This window comes from Triticum dicoccoides, chromosome 3B (genome assembly GCF_002162155.2).
Source record: "Triticum dicoccoides isolate Atlit2015 ecotype Zavitan chromosome 3B, WEW_v2.0, whole genome shotgun sequence".
In the NCBI taxonomy this organism is placed as follows: domain Eukaryota; kingdom Viridiplantae; phylum Streptophyta; class Magnoliopsida; order Poales; family Poaceae; genus Triticum; species Triticum dicoccoides.
Genome location: NC_041385.1, coordinates 810,441,802 through 810,455,836, shown reverse-complemented (window position 1 = coordinate 810,455,836; position 14,035 = coordinate 810,441,802). Strand labels below are relative to the sequence as shown.

Genomic DNA, 14,035 nt, shown 5'->3' with positions numbered 1-14,035 from the left:
CCTACATGGGCCAAGGGCACCAGCCCCAAGAGGCCCATGCGCCTGGGGAAACCCTAAAGGAAGAGTCCCAGCAGGGGAAGGCACCTCCTAGGTGCCTTGGGGGGGAGGACTCCTCCCCTGGCCGCCGCCCCCTTGGAGATTGGATCTCCTAGGGGCTGGCGCACCCCCCCCCTTGGGATCCCTATATATAGTGGGGTAGGAGGGCCTCCCAAACACACCTTATGCCTTTGGTGCAGCCCCTCCCTCTCTCCCAAGTTCTTCTCCTCTCCCGTGGTGCTTGGCGAAGCCCTGCGGGATTGCCATACTCCTTCACCACCACCACGCCGTTGTGCTGCTGTTGGATGGAGTCTTCCTCAACCTCTCCCTCTCTCCTTGCTGGATCAAGGCGTGGGAGACGTCATCGGGCTGTACGTGTGTTCAACGCGGAGGTGCCGTCCGTTCGGCACTTGATCATCGGTGATTTGAATCACGACGAGTACGACTCCATCAACCCCGTTCACTTGAACGCTTACGCTTAGCGATCTACAAGGGTATGTAGATGCACTCTCCTTCTACTCGTAGCTGGTCTCTCCATAGATAGATCTTGGTGACGCGTAGGAAAATTTTGAATTTCTGCTACGTTCCCCAACACCTGCTACTCTCCTTCTTCTTCCTCGCCTTTGCTCCACCTTACGCCAATGGCGTCAATTCGGTGGTTCTTTGCGGAAGAGAAGGGAAAGACCCCCCAAGAGGGTCCTGTCCCGCTTCCGCCGAAGAAACGGCCCGTCCTCTGCCGTGGAGACGGGGGTGCTTGGCAAGAGGTGTCGAGGCCCTGGTTTGAGCGGCCGCCGGCTGGGTTTCCGCTGCCCTTGTACGCCCGGATCGAGGGTCCTGGAGAAGAAGGCGCCGAGCGACGTCGCCAGAGCCGTCGCCAGAGCCGTCGGATCACGGCAGTGCGCGTCGTTTCCCCTAGAGTTCACGCCGAGGACTCCTCTCGCGAGCTTGTGCTTCACGCCGCCATGCCTCCCCGATCTTGGATTCGCCTCCCTCCCTCCTTCGCCTTCGAGATCCCTCCAAGGGGGGCTCTTGAGCTCTGGCTGCAGCATGCCGACTGCAGTACCCCTGCGACCGAAGCGGAGGTCGAGGTCGTTGCTCCGGGCAAGGTCTACGTGACCCGGGGCTGGGCGAGATCGCCCGAGTCTGCCAATCGGAGGGGGCCCTCGTGATCCACCTGGATTACGATGGCGCCTCCCTGATGCTCTTCAAGGTCTTCGACGAAGAAGGACGCCGGCTGGAGTGCTGCCCCAGAGGCAGCGGCCGGAGCTCTGGAGCGGCGAGGACCAGGCTTGTCACCCGCCCTTCCAGCAGCTCCTCTGGTGGCAGCGGGCGCGTCGGAGGGTCCAGCGACTCTTCCGGACTCTTCCTGACCCGGGCGACGAGTGACGATAGCTACGAGCCCCCGAGCTCGCGCCGTGCCTGAAGCGTGGCAGCTGCATCAGGTCGTCGGCACCATTGATCTGGATGGAGTTGGAGCCGACACTTGATGGCCCATTGTTGATGATGGCGTCTGCCGTCGTGGTTCCTGTAGTTAGGACTCCTTAGGATTCGCGTCTTTTATCCCTGCGAGGAACCGAAGTACCACCCCACGGGGGTATGTAAGGCGCTAGCCATGACCTTTGTGAATATGTATCCTTATTATGAATTGGTGTGAGATGCTCGTCCCGTCTTAGCTTAGTTCCTCCTTTCGAACCTCGCGAGGACTTGATGCTCTGCGCCGACAGGTCCCGGTCCCCAGGCAAGCTTTAGCCGTCGCTGGTATGCCAGGTCGCGATGCCGTCGTCAAGGCCAGGAGGTGAGCGGCCCGAGGTCCAGTAAGAGCCCCTGAGTCGCGATGCTCAGGAGGTCCCCTTTAGCACTCAAGCAGCCATCGTTCGGTGAGAAAGGAGCGCAACGTTGCCAGTATGGGGCTGCATTAGGTGCAAGGTTGGTGTTGCGATAGCTGGTGGCTCCGGAGGATGACTTATCTCAAAAGTCTGAAGCCACTCCTTGGTGCGACGCCGGCCCGCGCGTCGGCAGCTGAGGAGTTGCCTGGTGAGGTCCTCGCGAGCCTCTTCCCCCTTTCCCTTACTCCCCTTCATGCTCTACGTCCTTGGGTCCCAGCCCTCGAGCGAGCTCAGCCATCGCTGGTATGCCAGGTCGCGATGTCGTGGACAAGGCCAGGAGGTGAGGGCTGGAGAGCCAGTAAGAGCCCGTGCGTCGCGATGCTTAGGCGCCCCCCTCCCTTTAACGTGCAAGAGGTTCGCGCGGTCGAGAGGGAAAGAGACGCCGCGAAGGCCTCGCCCAACGTTGCTCCTTAAAGATATCCTACAAACTCATCACAAGGAAAACGAGTGTTGCCGTTACAATTGCCAGCCAGCTACTGGTTGCTCTGGAGGGGTGACGAGGGCACTGAGGGCCTGGTGAAGTGGCGCCTTGCGGGGTTGCCGCGGCCAGAGCTCAGCCACTCAGGTTTGTCGACGTTGCAGGGACGGACCCATGCGCAAGCGTCGTGCTACTAGGGAGCAGCTCCATAAGTTGGTGTCAATCGAGCGGGCGATTAAGTCAAGCACATTAAGCATGAAGGAGCAAATCCATTTAGATAGATGTAGAAAAAGGCAAACGCCGCTGGGTCAGGCCCGAGTGGCTTGGGGATAATGCAGCCCGAGGGGCGCCCCCTAACAAAGTAACTTAAAGGCATAAACAAAAGGGATACATGTCGCAGGGACAGACCCACACAGCCTGGGAATGATGCAGCCCTGGGGGCGCTCCCAGCTGAAAATAAAACTCGAAAGATGTCACCTGATGATGTTGGGGATGAAGGGATGCTGAAGTAGCTGACGACACGCACTGCAGAAGCTGGCCCTCACGAGCCCCAGGCCCAGGAGCCTCGGGAGGCTCCGGAGGCACTGGCGGCTCCTCGAGGACCATCTCCATCTTTGTCAGGACTGTGGAATGCCTGACCTCCTGAGCCTCCAGCATGCTCCTCATAAGACATTGACGTGCGGCCGCCGCGTTCGGCAGGCCAAAAGGCATGTGAACATAGTTGTGGGGTGGACCCTCACAACGCCCCATGCGTGAAGGCCAGAGGCGCTCTTGAGATGCGGCTCGGTTGAGCCCTGGTACGTCGATGCAAACGCGCAGCCCACCATCCTCGCCTGGATGGGGAGCTACGGCGGGTAAGCGGCGGCTGCCACTCATGACTCTTGACTCCTGCAGCTCCTGAATGATCTCGTAGATGAACTCCTGAGGGTTTGGCCCTCCTTGCCTTGTTCCTTCCCGAGGAAAACGCGCTTTGAAGCACGCCTCCAAGTGGTGCCCGAGCGCCTCCCTTGTGATCTTGGCAAAGTCGATGGCCCTCCAGGAGAGAGCCCCCGAGCCTTGCCCGAGGAGGGCGCCGGGCGCGCCTTCCTATGTGACAGAAGGATGCGCCCCTTGAACGGGCGTGGATCCTGAAGGGCCTGCCTCCCGAGGGTTCGGACCTGGTGATGCCTTCTTCTTCTTAGGGACTGCCTCGGGAAGTCTTTCGCTCCTGTGCTCTGGGTCTTCGATTGCTGCGGCTTGGAAAGCACGCCCAAGGGAGCACACTGCATCCCTCTCCTCGCAAGGCACTGTGATGACTCCACCGCTTCCTGGCATCTTGAGGACATTGTAGCCGTGATGAGTCACTGCCATGAACTTGGCCAGGGCTAGGTACCCAAGGATGGCATTGTATGGCAGGCGAATGTGGGCGACGTCGAAGTCAATGAGCTCGGTGCGGTAGTTGTCGCGCTGCCCAAAGGTGATAGCAAGGCGAACTTTCCCTATCGGAACGGTGGAACCATCAGTGACTCCTGAGAAAGGCTTGGTTGGCTGAAGCTGATTGTATGGCACTTGGAGATTATTGAATGTCTCGACGGACATGACGTTGAGTCCTGCTCCGCCATCAATGAGGGTCCTGGTGACTTGCACATTGCTGATGATTGGGGAGTAAAGCATCGGGAGGACTCCGGTCGTGGCTGCGCACTTGAGCTGATCCGCTGAGCTGAACGTGATAGCACACGCTGACCACCTGAGAGGGCGCGTGGCCTCAAGTTTGGGGAGGACTGCACTCGCCTCGCGAGCAAACTGCTTGAAGATGCGTTGAGAGGCTGGGGCCTGAGCGCTGCCCAAGATGCAAGCGATTGCGCGCGGCTCCTGGAAGCCCCCGGCCTCTTTCGTCCTGATGATGGTCTTCATTCCTCCTTGGCTGAGGTGGCAGAGGAGGGAGGCCTGCGTTGCCTTGAGGGCGATCCTCACAAGGCTGATCCCTCCAGCCTCCCTCGCGAGGCTGGTCCTGCCAGTGGTCCTCGCGAGGTCGGTCACGCCACCCTTGGCGAGGGCCACGGTCTTACCATCGTCCTCCACCTCTTCCTCCTCCTCGGCCATAGCCCCGATCGTTGCGCTCTGGGCGTCGGCCGGCACATACCTCGCACGGCCCTGAGCTCTTGGCATTCGTTGGTGTTGTGGGTGTGGAGGTCATGGTACACACAGTATCGGCTGCCCTTGGATGACTCAGGCTGGTCCCTGCCTCGCTTGGTGTCCGGCTCTGCTGCAAGCACAGCAGCCCCCTTGCATTTCACGTCCTTGACCTTGGGCTTCTTCTCTTCTGGATCGGCAGCCGGAAGCTCGAGGAGGGAAAGGTGCCCTTCCTCAGCCCTGGCGCACTTGGTCGCCAAGTTGAACAGCTCCAGGGATGTGCACAAGTCTTCATGGATTGCTAGCTCCTTTTTCATCTTGATGTCACGCACGCCGTCGAAGAAGGCTGAGATGATGGCCTCTTCAGTCACCCTGGGGATCTTGAGGTGAGCGTTGTTGAAGCGCTGGATGTACTTTTGCAGGGTCTCTCCTGGCTTCTGCTTGATGCGGCGCAGGTCGCTCATGGCCGGGGGCCGGTCGCGAGTGCCTTGGAAGTTGGCGATGAAGCGAGTGCGCATCTCGTCCTAGGAGGAAATCGTGCCAGGAGCCAGGTTTAGGAGCCAGGTGCGGGCACCATCCTTGAGCGTCATGGGAAACCAGTTCTCCATGACCTTATCATCCCCGTTGGCGGCTTTGATGCCCATGAGGAACTCCGCAGGGTCCGCCGTGCCGTCGTAGCGCGGAGGCAGATCTGGCTTGAACTTGCCCGGCCAAGCTACGCCGCGCAGCTCGGCGGTGAAGGCACGGCAGCCCGCAGTGGCCACTGGACGCCTTTGGTGACGAAGGGCTTGATCTTGGAAGTCTCCGCGCGCTACCGCCAGGAGCAGCGCGGGGTCTTAGCATGCTGGAGCAGGAGCGCGGTCATGACGTGCCGGTGCGGGGAGCACACGGGCAGCTTCTTGAGGACGAGGGATCTCTTGGAAGCTCTTCTCTTGCTGCGCGGGCGCTGGACGGAGCGGGACCCGTCCAGGGGCCGCGCGCCTTGGGGCCAGGGCGCCTTCTTGGAGGGGAGGCGGCTAAGGCGCCCCCGGAGCTGCGTTGCCCGCGCAGGGCGGGGGGCGGTGCAGCGAGAGGGATGGTGCAGGGGAGCCCCCAGCGGCGCTGACGAGCTCGGTGATGCGGACGAGCCACTCGTCGTAGATGTCGTCGACGGGACGGTAGTGCAATAGCTCTCGCGCCAGGAGCAGCACGGCGTGCGCGTCCGCAGGAGCGCGATGGGCGTGGGACGACGAACCGGCTGGAGTCAGTGGCGGTGCGACCTTCTCGCCGCATCGAAGGATGCAGGGACGACGCCTGCTGCTCGTTCCCCGTCGGGCCAGTGGCGGCGTTGACGGCAGGCGACGGGGAACGACGGGGGCATCCGCCGACGAGCGTCGTCTGGGCGACGCGGGTGGCGAGAGCAGCCCGACGCTCGGCGCGGGCTCGACGAGCGTCAGACATGGATGCGACGGACGGCGAAACACAAGACGACGGAAGGCGGATTCCGGCGCACCCCTACCTGGCGCGCCAAATGTCGGATTTCGGGTTCCGGCAGACCCTTAAGGTTCGAACTCTGGGGTGCGCACGGAAATCACTCCCCCTACCAGCTCACGTCTCGTCGCCTCGCAAGGATCTAGGCTACACAAAAAACAACATAAGGGACACAAGGTTTATACTAGTTCGGGCCATCATTGTGGTGTAATACCCTACTCTAGTTAGTTTGTGATGTGGTGTATTGCATCAGGGGCTGATGATGAACAATACAAGGGAAGAACAACTCGCGAGGGATGTTCTTGTGTTGGTGGTTCTGGCTAAGGTTCGACCGGTCGCCCTCCAATCCCCCTGCCTTGAGGGTGCCTAGTCCTATTTATAGAGCAAGGTACTTTTCCCAAATATTGAGCGAGAAGGACACAAACAATTGACCATTTTGAAGGGAAACATCTAGTACACTTATCCTGACTAAAGTTGGTCCTCGCCTGCCAAAGACTCTGATGATGACACCGACTTGGGCTCCACAATAACTTCCATCCTGCTGGTCTTGGTCTTGTTGCACCGAAATGGTTGCCTTTGCTTGATACCCTTGCCTGCACTTACCCCCTTTGCACCAAAGAGGAAACAAGGACACTGCGCAGGCCGGCGCCCGCCTGGCTCCGGTCGTCAAGGCTTGCGTCACGGGCACCTCGTGAGGTGCCCCGCCTGCACTCTCCGCCTCCTCGCGAGCCAGCCTGACGAGGCTGCGCCTAAGGGAGCTTCCTGTTGTCCGTCCCGCAAGCCTTGACCCCTCGCGAGGGTCTTGAGCATGTGTCGATGAAGATGGGCCGTACTAGACCACTCCTTGAGCCACGCTGCAGGCCGCAGGCAGGCAAGTCTGGGTACCCTGTTTCTAGAACGCCGACAAGTTGTTCACTTAAGCAAAAACGTCTGCAGCAAACCAAGAGACACTAGTACTAGCCCGGCTGAGTGAAGCACAACAAAAATAACACAATTCTCTTCTTCTTCATCATGTTACAGACCACATGCACAAAGCACACTAGAACGGCCCCTATAATCCCTTGTCCAAGATTTATGTTGCCACCACAATAATGTTGCGCCCAATAGCCAACTTCGATCAACCTGAAGCGCAGTTTGCTTCGCAGCTTGATTTCTCTCCTGCAATGCAGACCAAGAAGACAACACATGTGAGCACTGTGGAAATAGCAGCATTAGGTTTAGCAGGATACATATTACTGAAGCAAGCATTATTCCTGACTTAACGACGAGTCCCAAAGCAACGCTATAACTCTAGCCGAAACTAAACATCTCCCCTGCCCACTTAAAACTCAAAACCCACAAACATAAATCCTCATCTTAACAGGACAGGGTAATCCATGCACATGCACAGTAACAAATGGTGCTCCAAACATACTGTTATAGACACCACTTGGCATGAGCGGTTCCAAGACAGCGACTGACTTCGCTAAACAATGGCATTGGCATTGGACTCACGACCTTCCTTCACGAATAAAAACCATCTCTAGAAATCATTCGTACCATCAGTCACTTCTGTTATAATCTTAATGTAAGCTCCATGGTTTGGGTCCTTAATACAGTCCGGGTCTAGCGCTACTAGTACTCACTAGCCCAAACATCCACCTCTGCACATGCCATTGCTTTCAGGCCTGTCGAACACTTCAAGAACACCCCACCTTATAATGACACACACTAGACTTTTTTCTGGATAGATAGATAAGAGACCAGACACCAAAGCATTGCAAGGGGAGCAGGTATACCCGTCCTTCTGGATTTGCTGCTAAACAGTCATTTGAATATTTTGATCGACAAACAGAAAATGTCAAACTAAATTACTGTAACTAGTCACTAGGGAGCAAATGTACCTTGAGAACTTCTGGATACGGCATCAGCAAATGCTTGGAAGGACCCAAACCGGAGATCCATAATCCTCAGTTCGCCCTGGGTGGTCGATAACGAATTCATGATAAGACCCATCAGCCAAAGAATACTCGCTCCACTTCCCGGAGCACCCAGTGAAGTACAAGCAGTCCCTCCGAACTGCCGGATGATCTGGACCAAGGTAACCGGCAAACTTATCCAAATTAAAGAACAAGCTGCAACCACCAAGGCTAGTAGTCCTCGCCCACTTCCCCTCCCCGGATTGCAGATAGAAAACATGGTACACACATGGAAGGAACTGCACCTCGACAATGAGCAATAACTCACCATGACACTCTGCTAGCCAGAGCATTGGACCTGGAAAAATGTTAACTTCTGGCACACTCAATTTATCTCCAAGAAACGACAATACCACTGAATTCTTGTCAAGCTCGACGACAGCAAGGCGGTAATGCGGGTAAATCAGCACATAGAGGGTGCCCTTGACGAACATCATATTGTAAAGCTGGTGGCCTTCATCGCACGGCGCTGCTCGCCAGCGAGCGTCCCCAATGTGGCAGTAGTAGAGGACCCGGCCCCATTGCCTGCAGGTGACGACGAGGTCGGCAGAAAAGACGACTTCTTCAGAGTAGCACGGTTCCGGGGGATCAGGCAGGCGGGCTCGCTCGCCTGTGAGGAGGTGCCGGATGCGGAGCTCGCGGCGGCGGTCCTGGATGGCAACACGGCAGCCGAAGGAGTGGAATTCGGTGGAGCGGAGGTCTGTGCAGGGGAGGCGGAAGCGGAGGATGCGGCGGAGGGGGACGTGAAAGAGGGCCCCCGATGCAGAGGCCATGCGGGGGAAGAGAAGGAGCGGACCCTGGGAGGCGAGGTTGGCCGGCGACGGCGGGAGGAGATCCCGGTAGGCGCGGCAGGCGGCGCGGAGGGCGAAGAAGTCGTCGAGGGTCGTCAGCCGGCTCGCGACCAACGGGATCAACTCCGGCAGGAAGTACGGCGACGAAGAGGCGGGGTTTGTGGTGGGAGCGAGGGCGGTGGCCGACGGCGAGGTGCTCGCCCGGCGCTTCTCCGACGAAGCCATTCCTCGCCGCCGCGTCTGCAGCGGAGTGGGGGGTTGGCTGGTAGTGCCCGGTAAATGCTAGGGTTAGAGGCTTAGGAGGCCTGTTGATGGTCCGGGCTGGGCTGGGCCTGCCATCTATTGGGCTTGAGTCGTCTACTTTTATAATAAGTTGGCGAGGTGATATCTCAAAAAGCAAAAATATTCCCTGCCAAAAAAAAAAGACTTCTAAAAAGAAACTACCCTGTCGGCAATCCATGTGCTGTAATCTAGTACAGGGTATGAGCGTAAAATAAAAATTATAGTACTCCCTTCATATCAAAATATAAGATGTTCATACAAGCAGAAGAAGGAGAGCAATGCTTCAAGAGTATTGAAAAATGTTTATGCCAACATAGTGAACCACTAACATTCTCATGTATAAAGAGATGCCCCTCTTCCTTGTTACTGAATTGTAGGGCCTATTTGGATTCTGCCCAAGTTTGCCCTGCCAATGCATGGGCGTGCCAAATAACCGGCGGAGCTTCCGCTTGCCCACGCCCTGCCAACTGCTGGCGTAAAATTCCAAGAAAAAGTGAACTGAATGGCTGGGTCGGCCCGGGAGTGCCAAATATTTGGCTACCTTCCAAGCGGTTGCTGATGCCCTGGGTCAATGCAAAAAAATTGGTCGGGCACGCATGGGCTCCAATCCAAAAGTCGTAGTGTTATAGATTGTTCACTTTGTTTAGGGTAATAACATTGTTCACTGGAAAAAGAACTGTTGGTTGATCAAAGTTATTTCAGTTTATTTTTCATGGTGTTGTACATGACTAGTTCATTTAAAATGCTGCCATCCTACATACCAGTACTTTTCAACTACATATTTTAGTTTTAACATTGCATCTCCCTGACATCACCATTATAAGTTGTATCAACTCTTTTCTAGGCCCAAATTCATCAATTCCTTCCTAGCTTCCTTTGGTCTTTGGTTGCACATCTTGGAACAAATGGCAAACAGTACTTTACACCCTTTATTCATTTTATCCTAGATAATCACAATCAAGTTAAGCATTTTGTAGAGATAGAACGAACCACACATATCGGCTCAATAAATTTTTAAAATCTTATCAGCTTATTTTTCTTTTACAATAAAAAATTCGCTAACTCGCGACGTTGGCCATCTATCCTTGATTATTGCCCTCTGAGATTAAACCGGACATGTCCAAGGAACGTACGGGAAATCTTGTGCCAACAGATCGTGGAATAAGTTTAGCGTGAGGTGTGAGGAAAGAACTATTGTCACATATAGTATAATCATTTTCGCTAAAAAAAACTTAAATATATTTCAAAAAATAACTACCTCACAACAAATAAGAAGTTTCATCACATTAAGCATTGTTTTGATTTTTTTTTTATGAGAACAACCGACAAATCCTATTTGCCGCTATGTGCAGCAAACTGTCGACCTGCTGCACAGAGCTGGCCTAGAAGGGGCCTATCTAGGCTGACACAGTTTATAAAATTTTCTAAAGATCATTGTTCAAACCTTCATAGATTTCTACAGATCTCGGTCCAGGTCCTGATTTTATTCCTTTTTTTTCATTTTCTCGCTACTTCTCTTACCAATTTCTTTGTTTCTTAAGTTCCCTTTTCAAAAAAAGTTTCAAAATTTAAAAATTGTTTGGAATTCGAAAATGTTTGAAAAAAACTAAGTGATGTTCATGTTTTTAAAAAATGTCCACTAATTACAAAACTAATAAAAATATCGCTTTCAAAAGTATTCAGACATTAAATGAAGTGTTCCTGTTTTAAAAAATTCTTCACAAATTCAAAAAATGTTCTCATTTTCGAAAAATATTCAGGAAATTTGAAAATTGTTCAAGAGTTTCAAAAAATGTTCTTATTTTCAAAAATATTCAGGAACTTTGAAAAAATCTTCAAGTATTTCAAAAATATTAATAATTTGAAAGAAATGTTTGTGTTTTCGTATGATTTAACTTTTAACAATATATGGTCAGGTTTCAAAATATTCTCGCAATGTAAAAACGTGTTTAGGAATTATTCAAAAAAATCCAATTTTTTTACACTTTTTAAGTATATTCTTCATTGATTTTTAAACTAAAAAACAAAAACAATGGGTGCTACAGTACCCAAGCCGCTGCACAGTTGGATTGCTACAGTTCCCGCTCCCACCCACTACATATAGTACCCAAGAAATCGGTCGGCCATTTCGCGATTTTTCGTATGCCAAAAGGTGGCAATTTTGATGTTGTTAGGATAGGAAGTCCCAACACCAATGCTAGTGTTGCTCTTTGCCTAGCGGTACAATAGTGATTGCCCACATTAGTTTTTTTTAGCAACGCCCACACTAGATGTGGGTCGAGCCGCAGGTAAGCAGCCATGCAGGAGGGTTTTGATCACTGGTTTTTAGAAGCTTCCATTTGGGCGAAAGGGCGAGCGCGGTGCCCTAATGGGCAGTCCACCATGCTAGCATTTTAGCGAGCAGGGGGTGTAGCCTGTAGGTGATCCTGCATATCAGGGACGTGGGCCCAAGTGTTTAACAACCACAAACAGTCAAAAGGGATTTGTCCATGTAGAATCTTTACATGCTCGTTCAGGTAGTATCATCATCTTGAAAAATTGTCCATTGTTGCATCCTCACATCGAAAGGATTCTCCTCCAAAAATTCTTCATTAAAGTACTTAATGAGAACAAGCCCCTACTCCATTCGGAGAGGCGGAGTGCCATCTTTTGAGCTCGTGCTAGAGGATTTGGTATGGCTCGGTGTGTTCTACCCTCTCGTTCCATGCCTTTTGGACCACCTCGTTGTAACCGGGCATGGATGCCCAAATTTTTTCGAATTTAAAACCCGAGGTCTTCTTGGTCCCTTGTCATCAGCAAGAAGTAGCAGACAATGGTCGGAGACGGAGGAGGAGAGTGCATTAAGGACATGGGTGTTGAAGGTTGTGTCCCACTCATCGTTGCAGAAGAAAGAGTCTAGTTTGCACAAAGGTTGGGTTTGCCTTCTCATTGCTCCAAGTAAATCTCTGGTTTTGGAGGTGGATTTCTTTGAGCTCAGAACTCTGAAGCATTTCCCTCAAACGATTGATCCTGCTGCGGTTAACATTCCTCTTGTTTTTATCTCCCGCTCGGTATATTTGGTTGAAATCTCCGGTGGCAAGCCGCACCGTCTCAAGAGGCAGCTTCTCTAATAGTAGCTCAGCAAAGAAAGTGTCTTTGCAGGAGTAGTCTGTGGGGCTGTAGACAGAAATAATCTTGAAAAGGATGTCGATCCCTTGCACCCGGACCATGGCGGAAAGGCAATACGTAGTGAGGTTAATGCAGGAGACATCAACAAGGATATCATGCCAGAGCATCAAGATGCCACCCCTGGTACCAGTTGTTTGTCTCTGCCCGAAGCTACGTAGGCCCGCCTAGGAAGGCTACCGTGAACTGATCGACATTGTCGAGCTTTGTCTCTTGGAGGCATACGACATGACATGACGAGGAGGCTATCGTGGCATTGACAGTGGAGCATCCATCCGTGCAGTTGAGACCCCTCACGTTCAGCTCAGGAAATTGATCGGTTTTTCTAACATTTTGAAACCAGGAGCACCTTGGAGCCTGGCCACATGACAGAGGTGGCCGAAGCAGCAACAATAGGGGCATGAACATTATCATTATCCACATCTTTAATCTTTTGCATACCACATAATTCAATGAAGGTGTTAAGATGGGATGCAACATCTTCATATATAACAAGATTTAGCAAGGCAGCTTTAATATCATAAGACTCCACACTAGTAGCAGGAGAAGCAATAGGAGTACTAATGAAATCGTTTTTATTAGTACTCGAGCAATCACAAAGTTTAGTATTTTCAGGAGTAACCATAATAGTGATTCAAGCAAAGGTAGTAACACAAATATGTTTAGTATTTTTGAATTTCTTTTTGCAAACAAGAAGAAGGCAAATGAAAGTAAAAAAAGGAAATGATAAGTTCGTGTGAATGCACCTGGTTTGTGTGGTGAAGCCTCCCAGCAACGATGCAAAAATTCTTCTGCTACTTTTGATAAATGTTGGGACTTACTAAAGAGGAAGGTGATGTAGCATATTAGTAGATAGTATTTTCGTCAGTTAAGAACCAAGGTTTATCGAACCAGAAAGAGATGGTACATAGACAACTTTAGCAGTACTTGCACACATACAAAGCAAATGCTTGCACCCAACAAAGGCAAGGGTGTATCACTCTCCTTGTTCTTGCTAGTTGCAAGTATCAAATTTGGTAGTGGTAGATATAGGAATAAAATTAAAAATAAAAGTAAAGTAAAAAATGACGAAATAATGGACCGAGGGGGCATAGGTTCACTCGAGGCATCTATATCACAAATAGCATCGGTGGGTAAACAAATTACTGTTGGGCAATTGACGGAATAACGCATAGTTATGATGATCATCCAAAGCATAATCAATACATAGGCATTACGTATGTGACAAGTAGACCGTTAATCAAACTGCATCTTCTACTATTACTCCACCCCCAAGACCGCTATCCAGCATGCATCTCAAAGTATTAAGTTCATGATGAACAGATTAATACATTAAGTAAGATGACATAACGTAGACAAAATAAGACCAAGCAATATGTTCGAACCTCGTTCTTTTATCCTTGGCAGCAACAATACAATACATGGCTTGCAACTCCTCCTGTCATAGAGTAAGGTCACCGCAAGATTGAACCTACTACCAAGCACCTCTCCCGCTCAAGATAAATCAATCTGCTTGGCCAAAGAAGACAGATAGATCAGAGAGAAATACAAGGCTATAAAATTAAACAATCAAAAAAGATCTCAAAGACTCAAGTAATATCAATGAATAACCTGATATAAACCCACAATTCATCGGATCTCAATAAACGCACCGCAAAAGTTACACCGGATTGATTTAAGAGGAGATCATTGTATTGAAGATCAAAAGGGAGAGAGAGAGAGGGAGGGAGAGAGGGAGAGAGAGAGAGAGAGAGAGAGAGAGAGAGAGAGAGAGACATTGAGCTACTACTATGGACCCGCATGTTCTATGGGAACTACTCACACATCATCATGAAGGCAACAAGGTTGATCAAGATTGGCTCCCCAATGGTTTCCCTCTCCGAGAGAATATCAGAAAAGGCCTCCAGATGAGACCGC

General features: G+C 51.8%; 1 protein-coding gene across 1 annotated transcript; it reads right to left on the bottom strand.

Moving 5' to 3' along the window:
• Positions 1–6,817: 6,817 nt before the first annotated feature.
• On the bottom strand, positions 6,818–8,933 carry LOC119278632. The gene is made up of 2 exons (XM_037559965.1): positions 7,806–8,933; positions 6,818–7,080 (listed from the first exon to the last, which is right to left on the bottom strand). Exon 1 carries the CDS (start codon positions 8,894–8,896, stop codon positions 7,829–7,831), a length of 1,068 nt encoding a protein of 355 aa, XP_037415862.1. The 5' UTR covers positions 8,897–8,933; the 3' UTR covers positions 6,818–7,080; positions 7,806–7,828.
• Positions 8,934–14,035: the final 5,102 nt, after the last annotated feature.